This window comes from Strongylocentrotus purpuratus, unplaced genomic scaffold (assembly GCF_000002235.5).
Source record: "Strongylocentrotus purpuratus isolate Spur 01 unplaced genomic scaffold, Spur_5.0 spur5_scaffold_18, whole genome shotgun sequence".
In the NCBI taxonomy this organism is placed as follows: domain Eukaryota; kingdom Metazoa; phylum Echinodermata; class Echinoidea; order Camarodonta; family Strongylocentrotidae; genus Strongylocentrotus; species Strongylocentrotus purpuratus.
In genome coordinates this window covers 24492621-24504907 of record NW_022145603.1, presented here as the reverse complement: position 1 = coordinate 24504907, position 12287 = coordinate 24492621, and the positions used below count along the sequence as shown (strand labels likewise).

The 12287-nt window shown below is 39.4% G+C and overlaps 1 protein-coding gene across 1 annotated transcript; it reads left to right on the top strand.

The window, feature by feature from the left end:
- Positions 1–3382: 3382 nt before the first annotated feature.
- LOC105438446 (ER membrane protein complex subunit 10-like) lies at positions 3383–12050 on the top strand. The gene is made up of 7 exons (XM_030989547.1): positions 3383–3513; positions 5469–5553; positions 6621–6736; positions 7510–7614; positions 8567–8754; positions 9640–9736; positions 11522–12050. The coding sequence occupies exons 1-7, from the start codon at positions 3406–3408 to the stop codon at positions 11588–11590; spliced, it is 768 nt and encodes a 255-aa protein (XP_030845407.1). The 5' UTR covers positions 3383–3405; the 3' UTR covers positions 11591–12050.
- The last annotated feature ends 237 nt before the right edge of the window (positions 12051–12287 follow it).

Below are 12287 nucleotides of genomic sequence, written 5' to 3'. Positions count from 1 at the left end.
GCGGCGCGGTTTCATCCCGGGGTTTCATTCAAAGGGCATGACCACTCCCCCCCCCCCCCCCTTGATCATTTCAATTCAAATATTGCATTTCCGATGGATAGATATATGAGGGGGCAGGCGAATTCCATATGTATGTGATATAGGGTAAGGCCTACATACAGCAGTGGTGGATTTAGGGGGGCACAAGGCGCACGTGCCCCCCCCCCCCCCCCCCCCAGTAAAAAAAAAGGGGGAAGGGGGAAAAGAAAAAGGGAGAGGGAGAAAAAAGAGGGGAAAAGAAAAGAAAAGGGAAGAGAGAAAAAGAAGAAAAGAGGGAGGAGATCGAGAAAAGGGGAGAGGAGAAAAGGAGGGGGAAAGGAAGAAAGGGGAAGAGAGAGGAGAGAAAAAGGCAGAAAAGGAAGAAAATGGAAAAGGGGGGGGGGGGCACGCAATTTTGCAGTGTGCATAATATTGGGTCTCTCTTACCAGGCGTGTAGCCCCCCCCCCCCCCCCCCACAAAAAAAGCACAATAAACAACAAAAAGAGATTGAAAAAGGGGGGCAAAAGAGAGAATTTTTGTGAGTTAAAGGAGAAAGGAAAAAAAATGAAAGAGAATTAAACAACGATAGAAAAGAGGTGCAAGATCATGAGGAATTGCATTTCTTTTAAAAGAATATTTGGATAACTACCCGGGGCGTCGATAAGGGGGATGTGGAGTGGCGACGCCCCCCCCCCCCCCGGCCACACACACCTGTCAGGATATTGGCGGTAAAATTGCCCCGCTGTCGGGAAAGTGAGAAAAGGGGGATGGGGAAAATGAAAGGGAAAGAAGAAAAAGACTAAAGGAAAGAAAGGAAAGCAAGGAAAGAGAAGAGAAGAAAGAAAGAGAAAAGGGAAAAAAAAGAGAAAAATGAATTCAGACATGCAAGGATTCAGAGTAATAATTTAATGAAACGTGAATGCTTCCGTGCTTCGCCCGGGAGTGAGGAAACTGAATTCAGACAAGGATTACGGATCGAGTCGAAAACAGTACAACGAATCGTACGTCTTCTTTCTCTATCACGACTATAGCTTCTGCGCTTCGCGCGGGACTCGATCGAGGGGCAAAACAAGAAGTAAGAGTCGGGAGCAGTACAACGAATCGTCTTCTTTCTCTAATAATTAATTTTAATGAAGTGTCAAAGCTTCCGCGCTTTGCGCCAGAGGGGGAAAACTAAAAAATAACTTCCTGACCCCGGGTTTATGGGTTAAATTTGTGGACATTGTGATATTGGCATTAATTTATTTGTCTGTAATTGGTGGCTAGTTTTGTCGGTAATCGGTGGCCTTTACACCCCCCCCCCCCCTCACCCCACTAAAAAAGGTCTAGCGACGCCCCTGATAACAACACAGTTTATACACTCCAGGGGGGTGTTTCACAAAGACCCTAAGTTAAACTTATCTCTAAGTTGGACTTAAAAATTATGGAAAGCCATTAGCATCTTTGAAAATATTTTGAAAAAGTTATTTTGAAAGGAATAACATGTTGATTCAAATCATTCGTATTTTCTATCATCAAGGAGACTTCATGTTCTGGATGTGGAATTCATAAAAAGTCTAAAATACTTGAATTTCTGCTTTTGAATATATTTCATTTTACGGCTCCAATGGCTGTCCATAATTTTTAAGTCCAACTTAGTGTTAAGTTCTACTTAGGATCTTTGTGAAACACCCCCCAGATAATTTTTGCAAGTACTACTGGTGAATTACCAGCAACAAAGCATAATATACAACGTCTCGCGACGTGACTCGCGACGTGATCTAGATAACTTTTCTCTAACTTCTATCCAATCAGAAGGCCTCGTTTTTTCTCTCCAGAAAGTGCAGGTGGACACTAATAATGCGCCAAATGTGGTTCTCAAATTGCAAAATATCCCTATTTTCATATATTTTACCCCATGCGATTTTGTGCCCCCCCCCCGTAAGAAATTCCTTGGATCCGCCACTCGGATACAGAGGCCATAGTTTGCAGCTTTTTTCTGCTTCCACTTATCATAGCTGTAATATGATATATAATTATTATGTGCTATAATGATTGACAACTTTCCTTTTGTATTTTGTTTTGTTTGCCTTAATTACTATAATTTGTGCACTTTTGTACCTTAATTTATATCGTTGTGAAAATAAAATAAAATGATGAAAGTTATGAAATGTGTTATAAGGCTCTGCCCCCGGTTATTGATCTTTAGGGGATGTCGATCATCTTTCGCTACAAATGAATTATTTTCAATGATTAATTCAAGTTAATTGTAACTTAATTATTTCGATATTTGTAGTATATAGGCCTACTTAATTGTATATAGATAATCCAAAGTTATGTATGCCATTTCCATCACGGATTGAGAAAGATCTGAGGAGAGAGAAACATCATAAAAATGTTTATACCACTTCTGGTTGATACTACATAGCAGTGGCGTAGACAGGTGCGTACACCTGGGGGGGATGATTCAGGGGCGGATCTAGCTTTTTGCTAAGGGGGGGGGTGACCAAAATAATGACGATGCGGAGCATCGTCCACGAGCCGCGAAGCGGCGAGCCGATTTTTTTTGGGGTGTTTATTTGAACCCCGTAAGTGATGTGTTCCTGGCATCTATTAACACAATGGAGACCATAAAAAGCAGTGCATGATAACGTCTTTTTAAATCAAGTAACAGTTAAATACACAGTTATATCCAGAGTTATCATGTGTTTGGTTAAGTTACCAGATGAGTTGAATATCTTCTCACAATATTTGCACTTGAAAGGGTTTCTCTCCAGCGTGCGTTCTTTTTTCTTTCTTTTTTTCTTTTTTTTCTTCTTTTTTCCCCCTTTTTTTGTTTTGTTTGTTTCTTGGGCCGCCCAAGGGGGGGGGGGGGTTAAACCCCCTAACCCCCCCCCCCCCCCGTAGATCCGCGCGCCTGTTTAATCTTGTGGTTATCTTGTAGTTTCCAAACCACAAGATAACCACAAAATACTTGTAAGATTTTCTTTTTTTTACCGTCTGAATTGGCTTTCACCGTGTGAATGCGGCTAATAACAATAAACACAATAATGATGAGGATTATTACTATCATCATCATAATTATTATTATTATTAATATTATAATTGTTATCATTATTATTATTACTATTATTATCATCATTCTAACTTATTAAGTAAGCAAATATCATTCCCAAAAACCTGGGGGGGATGATTGTACATGCCACCCCCCCCACCTTGTGAGGTGGGGGGGATGCATCCCCCTCATCCCCCCGTTGTCTACGCCCCTGCTACATAGGCTACTTTGATTAAATTGACAAATACATAATCTCTTACATACAAATGTCAAATTAGTGTTTAAAATGTGCAACGATATAGTCAAAATATTGCTTACGCCCTCACAAGCCGAGTGCAGTACAGTTTCAAAGATGGCAGCTCCCATCAGTGTGAAAAATTCTTCTCCAGTCACCATGTATATTTTGCAAATTTGTCTTGTAATTGCGGCCTTTATTTCACTAAGCTACGGAAATCGTAAAGTGAGTAGTTCTGTTTTGTATTTTGATGTAATCAGAGCCATTTTTGTTTGCTAAATTCTGATGTAAACGCCACCTGACATAAATCATGCTCCGCGGAGCTGAGCTGAGATCCGTTCTGTACGGTACGCGAAGCGGCAGCGGCACGCCGTACGCCATCACCACCAAACTGGTCGCCACTGGGCCGGGATGGGCGCTGGGCAACTGGGGAATGGGATCGGGATATGGATGCGCGTACTAGACCGTTCATTAGCCTCTCTTTAGAGACAAAAGCCGACCATATATAGTCTAGGGCTAGGGTATGCTCTAGGGTATGCTCGGTGACTGGATCTAACTACCAAATTCAAGCCAACCTTTTTTACTAGTAAAATGTCTTGCGGATTCATGACTGATGCTCTCAATAGGCCTGTTTACTAATGTATTCACGGACCTTTAAATTTGCACACGGTTGTAAGCTCTGGCAAACAAACCGAGCGCAGTGTCTGCTACGGCCCTGCTACACACACTTTGTATACGGCGATGTGGGGAATGCGAGGAAAAAAAGGCTGATCATCGTCCTAATAAACTTCGTTTAAAACTGTTTGTTTTCCAACCTTAGGGTATATAATTAAAATAAATATAGTTTTTCTCAGTTGTACATGACAAATCTTCGATTTTATTTTCCGAAACCCGACGAAATATCGCAAAAATGGGAGGTAAGCATTGCTGTTACGGCACGTGTAACAGCGATTCACGGTACGCAGACAGACCCCATATGAATGGTGTGTTTTTCATCCCGTTCCCCAAACCAAAGACGAACCTGGAGAAGTGTAAAATATGGATTAAGAATTGTGGAAGAAAGGACTTTGGAATCGACATATTATATGCTTTGAGTTTCTTTCTGTCGTAGTCAGTTCTATTTACTATCAGGTAGTTGAAAATGTCGTATAATCCGAAATCTGGTATACTTTCAAAGTTCTCGGTGTAGCCGGTGATTTTCATTGGGTCGTCGAACGAGCACCCCGCACGCTCCAACTTCTCCCGCAGCGACCGTGTGGAGTCGAAGCTCGCAAGGTCCGGGTCTTGGGGCAAAGCGATATCGGCCACAGCAGTCGCAAGTTGAACTAGTTTCTGTTTGTTGTACCCTGATGTCGTAACTCCTCTCTTTCTTAAATAATCGGTGAGCTCCTTCACTGTCCACTGCGAAAACGGCTTGCTGGAACTACAACTCGATGTCGAAGGCGATGCCATTGTAGAAATTAGGGTGAAAAAACGTCGCGGTCGCTAGCAATGGCTTTGTATGTGTATAGCGTAGCGGGCATGGAAAAACAATGTGGCGACCGTGCCGCACCACGCAAAGCTTGCCCTACGTAGTAACAATCGCTAGGGTGCGAGGGATTATGACGTCACTCGCATATCATTAGTAAACAGGCCTATTGACATGTAAGAAAAAGCGCATCAGGGGGTTCAGGAGGCGAATTGGCTCAGTCGATATAAAAAGCGTCTGCCTGTCGAACCAAAGATCCCGGGTTCGACTCCCACTCGGGCGGATGACTGAAGCCTGTGTTGTGTGTTAACGTGCCCCTTCCCTTGTTCATAGACGCAGGTTATGTCAAGTGGGAAACACTCTGTCCCTCGGATAGGACGTTAAATGGAGGCCCCGTGTACAGGAGAGTCACCACCCTTGCACGTTAAGAACCCATTGCACTATTCGTAACTATAAGAGTAGGGGGAAACCCCGGTGTAATGATCCACCTGCACACCCCAATCAGGCCAAGTATACGGTTACGGCATCTGCAAGAATCTTCAGTATTGAAGGAGGCAGATTATCTTGAAGAAGAAGAAGAAGAAGAAGAAGATTAACAGGTACACTGTACTGCTTTTTAGGCATTGTTGGCTTTAACTTAAGATATTCAAGGTTTTCAAGCCTGAATGAAACTACACTTACATGCTTTTTTTCCCTTTTAAATTCCCTTCAGGTTCTTGACACCAGGCTACCCATCCACCATGACCCAGAAGCCTTCACTACCTACGTACTTGTGGTTGAACATTCTTTTGATCAAGGTATGGCAAAGTCAAATCTGCTGTTCAAATTGGCAACACTGGGGCCCGTTCCTAGAAACAGTCATAAGTCTAACTTCTTGACAATCCCATTGAAACGTGTGTTAAATATACACATTTCAATTCAATGTGATAGATCTAGTCAAGAAGATAGACTTATGATGGTTTCTAGGAATGGGCCCCTGGTGTTTTCCTGCATTATAAATCTTCTATATATTAATAACATTTAAAAAAAGATGAAGACCCACCTGGTTAGAAGTCATTGAAAAGAAGAGAAAAACAGTAACTGTAATATATTCCCAATTTGAAAAGTTAAAATCTTCTCCCATGAAAAGCGTTGACATCATATGGCTTTCTCTTCTTTTTTTTTTACAGAAGAAAAGGCACAAGAGGTGTGAATTCTTTATAAAAATAAAAATAATAGCTCGTTCTTATATAGCGCTTTTCAGGACCGCAGACCATCTCAAAGTGCTTTACAGATATATATTATTACCCCGGTCATCGGATTCAGGCTTACCCTCACACAATGTATGCACATTTTCCACTCCCTGGGGAGCATTCCTTTTTGCCTGTAAATGTATCATTGTTTTTTTTTTTTTTAAATTGAATCTTAAGTTTTGCATAACTTCATGAACCATTTGACACGCATCACAAAGGCTGTATGGAAATTAGCAAGTTGATGATATTACTGAATACTGATCTCACTTTTCTCTTTTCGTATCGTATTTTACAGAAAATGGATATATCTGATGGATATATTTCTTCATCTAAACTTACTTGTATATTATGATAATCCAGGCAGTATCATTGATTTTAAAGCCCCACTGCACTTCCTATATCTACTTGCGCCCTCTATATAGCAAACAATGCCTAATCGGTGCCTGTTGGTCCCCCATGGTCCCCTTTTTCTTATATTAATTGAAGGCTTATTTGATGAGATAACCACCTGTCAGTCTCCTTGCAGGGAGGTCTAATCGCCCTGGCCAAACTAGTGCAGACAGGCTTTAATTCAATGAACTGATTTGACATGATGAGTTCTACTCTTTTCTCTTATGTCCTTCCTGCACTAGGAATGACGCCTAAATTCAGTAGCAGAGGAACCCTAAGCTTCCGATCTAATAAGGATGGTCAGGGGATGTTTGTACAGACAGCTGCATTGACTGCAGGAGAGAAAAGGAAACTAAAGGTGAGTGAATATCTGATAGAACATTACATCCCACTTGTCATACAGTAAAAATGATAATAAAAACTGTATATAATAGGAGGAGGAGGAGGAGGAGGAGGAGGAGGAGGAGGAGGAGGAGGAGGAGGAGGAGAGAGAGAGAGAGAGAGAGAGAGAGAGAGAGAGAGAGGATGAAGGAGAGGAAGAAGGAGGAGAAGATAATAATGATAATAAAAACTGTATATAATAGGAGGAGGAGGAGGAGGAGGAGGAGGAGGAGGAGGAGAAGGAGGAGAAGAAGAAGAAGAAGAAGAAGAAGAAGAAGAAGAAGAAGAAGAAGAAGAAGAGAGAAAGAGAGATAGAGAGATGATGAAGGAGAGGAAGAAGGAGAAGAAGATAATAATGATAATAAAAACTGTATATAATCATTGAGAAGGAGGAGGAGGAGGAGGAGGAGGAGGAGGAGGAGGAGGAGGAGGAGGAGGAGGAGGAGGAGGAGGAGGAGGAGGAGGAGAAGAAGGAGGAGGAGAGAAAGAGAGAGAGAGAGAGGGGGGGGGGGGGGGGGGGGGGGGCTGATGAAGGAGAGGAAGAAGGAGAAGGAGATGAGGATCATGATAATGATGATGATGATGAAGATGACGAAGAAGATGAAGAAGAAGAGAAGGAGAGGAAGAAAAGGAGAAGAAGAATGTTTTTTTAACCTGCGGTAGCCTCATCAGTTTTGCTTGTAAAGGGTCCTGCAATCAATATCAAAGACTCATCTGTTCACTAATACAATTCCACTTTTCTTTTGCCAGGATTTAGCCAAACATGATGGCATATATAGGATACGTGTGCCTACCAGTCTGGAAGCCAGTCCTGATGATAGCTCACTCCAGTTTGTTTCTACTTTTACTAGAGCGGTAAGTTCATTCTCAAAACACCAATGTCCTTTGGCAAGTCATTAGTCTACATTTGCCACTCTTAACCCTAGTAAAATAAACTGTTTGTTTGTTTGTTTCATGCAGGCTCAACTAAAACCGGTTTAATAATATGATAATTTGTATTTGAATAAAAGCCCAATATAGTGTACATTTGTGTAGTATAGATCTGTATTTTATAAATGGAGACATTATTTTCCTAATTATTAGGAATTCATGATGGGGCATTCAACCTTCGCGAAGATTTCATAGTTTTAGGGAATGTGATAAAAGATTTCTTATATTTTATGGAATTTATTCACATCGATTTTAGTGGAGAGCAGAATTTTAGACTTCATTTGAAGTCTAATCCCGAGTCCCGACACACAATTCCTAAAGATCATGGTCTCAAAACTCAGTGTCGGCTCAATATGCACATCGATTGAAATTCTTCATAAAAACATAGATTCAAACTTTACAGATTTAATTAGAGAAAGTGATTTATAAATAAATTTTAGCTGTCATCAAAGTAAAAGTCGATTTCATTAATTGCAAGGCAAAGTAATACGCAACGAATCAAATTTACTTTTCATTTACAATTTTGATGACATCTTTCGAAATGAATATGGACCCTTGTCCATAAAATAATATTCATATATTTATATTTCTGTTTTTTTCTAGGACAGATGCCCTGTTTCATAAAACTTTTTATCAATAACGAATGCCATATATCTCTGACAAATTTGCTACAAGTCAAAATTCCAATGCCAATCATATGCCACAATTTCAGTAGCTTATAAAAAGTATTGGAACTCGTTATTGATAACAAGTTTTTTTAAACAGGGCTCAGTTTCACTTTCGGTTGTCAGTTAATCCCTTCTAGCAGGTTTCCATAGTCTCATATACATAGTATTATGTTGTGATTGCTTTTTCTTTTTTCCTTGAATTGATACAGTGTGCACTTTTAGAGTCCCGTCTCACGGACAACATCACGGTTAGCGTCGACCAATCAGGAAACGTTCTGGGCGTGTCTCTAGTCCCGATGGACGGGTCATGTGACCGCGACCCCACCATCGAATCGTCATCGTTACTAGATTACTTCAACACGAGTGTTGCACTTCAGGTTACTACAGCGGGACCAACGTGAGTACTAGATTTCAAAACAAAATCTATTTTGTATTCTTATTTTATTAAATACAGACCGTAGAGAACAAGAATAGAAGCCATAAAGGACTAAATATCTGCATGAATCAACTTTGTTTCTGCAAATAGGCATTACTTTTTATTATTCTTTCCTTCACTCTTACATTTTTTAAATGAAGTATATAGTTATTTATGTATATATTGTATGAATGAGGATTACATGATGCGGAAAAAACAAAATGCTAATGTGAATGCGAAAGCATTACTAATTCAATTTATGTTGTCGGTTTAGTGATTTTAATACTTGTACAGGTACCCCTTCAAAATTTCTCAATTTCTGTTGGGGCCATGGGGGTGGAGAATATATTCATGACATGATCTGATGTGTTATGCATTAAAGTGTATTATACAGCTTAAAGACTTTATAGGAATATTCAATAAATATTGCAGTGCTCCGGGGTTTAATATATATGAACCAACAAATTCAGAATTTCGTTATATTTCACATAGGCTCAGAGCGAAGTTGAAATATATTGCACAAGGGGAATTCTGAACTTGGAGGTAAATGCATGCAACATTTGTGAAACAAAATTTGGGGTATTTGCAATCCTTTAGATTCATGCCCTCTCGATAACATTCAGGACTGTTTACCTTTGAAATGCGAGCAGCTAAGACGATGCAAACAATGGGTGCATGCAGGGAAGAGAGGTGCACAGTTTAATTCATTTTACTGTGCAAAAGAAGTAATTAAATTGCACGCTCTTGTTGTAAGTATAACAACATGTTGAGAGTCACATGACAGCTTCCCAGCCAATAGGATACTCTCTAATGAATACCTTATTTTATATAATTTGATGATTTTTTTTCTGTCACTCTTTAATACAGACCTGATACACAGGCATTTGTGAGGAAAATGGAAGACGAACGAGAGATGAAGGAGAAAGGAAAAGGACCAGATAACAGATCTTTCTTAGCAAAATATGTAAGTAAGCATATACGGTCAAACCTAGTGACCACCTGTATAGAAAGACCACTTTTTTGTTTCCCTTGAATTTGGTTTCTCATTGAAACATGTAATAAAGGAACCTGTCTACATTCAAGAATATTATTGTAAGTTTCTGTAACAGAAGTACTTCTGTTGATTGGGATTTTGATTTTTGGATTAAAGAATACAGTTTTTGAACTCCAGAAGTTGGCAGGTCTGCACTCACTATGAATATGGCGGACAAAGAAAGCAGACAAAATATACAGTTCCTCAGGTAGACAAAGGAACATCCCTTCACTGCTATTATGTAAAAATGTGTAGAACAGGTGAATATGCATGTGACACCTGTTCTACACATTTTTACATAATAGCAGTGAAGGGATGTTGTTTTGTCTACCTGAGGAACTGTATATTTTGTCCGCTTTCTTTGTCGGTCATGTTCATAGTGACTAGGGCTATATGGGTATACACAATAGCAATGGCATCTGAACATAAGAGCATGCATAACAATCAGACTTGGGCAGGGACTTGACTTAATTAGCATACATTAATTGAGAGTATAGTTGTACAATGTCTTAACCCTATTTAGCCCGGGCTATTTTGAAACTGCATAGCCCAGGGGGGGGCTTCTCAGGCCCCCCCCTGTGATCTCGGCCGTGAAACGCCCGATCGCCGCGAAAATTTGCATACATGTCAAGTGAAGTGTATAGAATACTATGGTAATTTCAATTTTTTTGAAAAATTCACTCATTTGCATATTTATGGTAATTTATGCAAATAAGGTCATTAAATTCACATTTTTGCCCATAAATCAGACATTATTCATATTTAAGCATTCTTTCTCACTACATATATTTGTTAGACCATTTGGAATAATAATACAACACAAAAATTTGAAAAACCAGGGTTATTCCTTATGTTATCTATTGTTTTGATAATTTCTTATGTATTTCTTTGTTTTTTTAACTTATGTATTTTATTGTTTTTGTTGTTTTATTTCATTTCCAACTATAATTCAACTATTTTGACCCCAAAATAAACACCTAAAATCTAAACAAGACCAAATAACCAATGTTTTACCTCTTTATTTGAAAAATGAGATTTCCATATGTTTTGTACACAAATCACAAAAATGAGCGATTTTCGGGCTGACATGCGAAGACAAAAGGACACGTGACTTTGTAATGGTAGGTCCGATTTTCGAAAAATTTCTTTCAAAAGTTGCGCAAGACTCTAAAGAAAAAAGTCACAAAATTTCAGTGCAAGATTTTCTTGCGTTAAAAAATTATCGCGAAAAATGTCGAGGGGGGGGCTTCTCAAGCCCCCCCCCGGGCTAAATAGGGTTAAAGGGCTTGGGGATCATTGTCTCAGATTCTGAAACAAAATCCTGGATTTAGCTCATGCTGCAATGATAATCATAAACATTTAGGTCAGTCAGGAATCCCATAAGTAACTTTTACAAGCCTATCGCCTGTCTGAATATCAAGATATTTATGACTGGAAATTGAAATTTTAAAATTTGTTTTCCTAATGGTTTTTATAACACTACAATCTATTGGGGAAAATGAGTATGGTAAAAACCGGTCACTCAAAGGTTTTTACTTTTTTGAGGCACTTCATGATCATTTTGAAGCGCAATTTTTTTAGGGCTTCAATATTACACTATATCAAAGACACTGATAACATGTAGGGCCATGCATCAATGCCTTTAACTAGCATACATTAAATGAGAGTAAGGTTGTTCAACGTCTAAACACAACTTTTCTTATTCTTCCATTTCAGTGGATGTACATCGTTCCTGTGGTTCTGTTTGTCTTGGTATCGAGCGGAGGTGACCAAGCCAGAAGCTGAGGCAAGAGTAGTCTAAGACTTAACCCCCTGACTGCCAAGCCACATAGTCTCATACACTCTCTGTAGAACTCACTTTCAGGGATATTGTGGCTGGCATTCAACGAGTTAATATCAGGGACCCGTTTCACAAAGCCTTTTTCAATGACAAATGACAATCAGTGACAAATCTGCTGATAACCAATCAGAAGCGAGGATTTCAGTAGCTTATAACAAAAACTGTAATTTGTCACTGATGACAAGTTTTGTGCAACGCCCCCCAATGTGCAACTACTAGTTTAACTAAATAACTGGGTGATGTCAGTGATCTCTGAAAGAATATGTGACATAAATGTGCAGACCACAATTAAACAGTAACAAAAATGCACAAATGTTATCTAGATTGAAGGGGGAGGGGGAGGAGAGAAATAAAGATGACAATATTGATGACGATAATGATAATAATGGTAATAATAATAATAGTAATGATGATAATAATGATCGCGATAATGATAACTATAATGGTGATGATGATGATGACAATAATGATGATAATAGTGATAATGGGGATGATGATTATGTTGTTTAGAGTCTCTTAGTATTATAATGGTCCTTGAATAAATCTTACTTTTAACTTTTATCTTAATCTTAAATCCTTCCTCCCCTCCCCCTGAAGAAAAAAATTCAGGTGGCTTCTTTAGAAAAAGGGCTAACTAGAAAC

Coding starts and splice junctions, on each gene's coding strand:
- LOC105438446 (XM_030989547.1), top strand. CDS start 3,406: ATGGCAGCTCCCATCAGTGTGAAAAATTCTTCTCCAGTCACCATGTAT. Junction 6,737..7,509: donor GAGAGAAAAGGAAACTAAAG/GTGAGTGAATAT, acceptor TTCTTTTGCCAG/GATTTAGCCAAACATGATGG. Junction 8,755..9,639: donor GTTACTACAGCGGGACCAAC/GTGAGTACTAGA, acceptor TCTTTAATACAG/ACCTGATACACAGGCATTTG.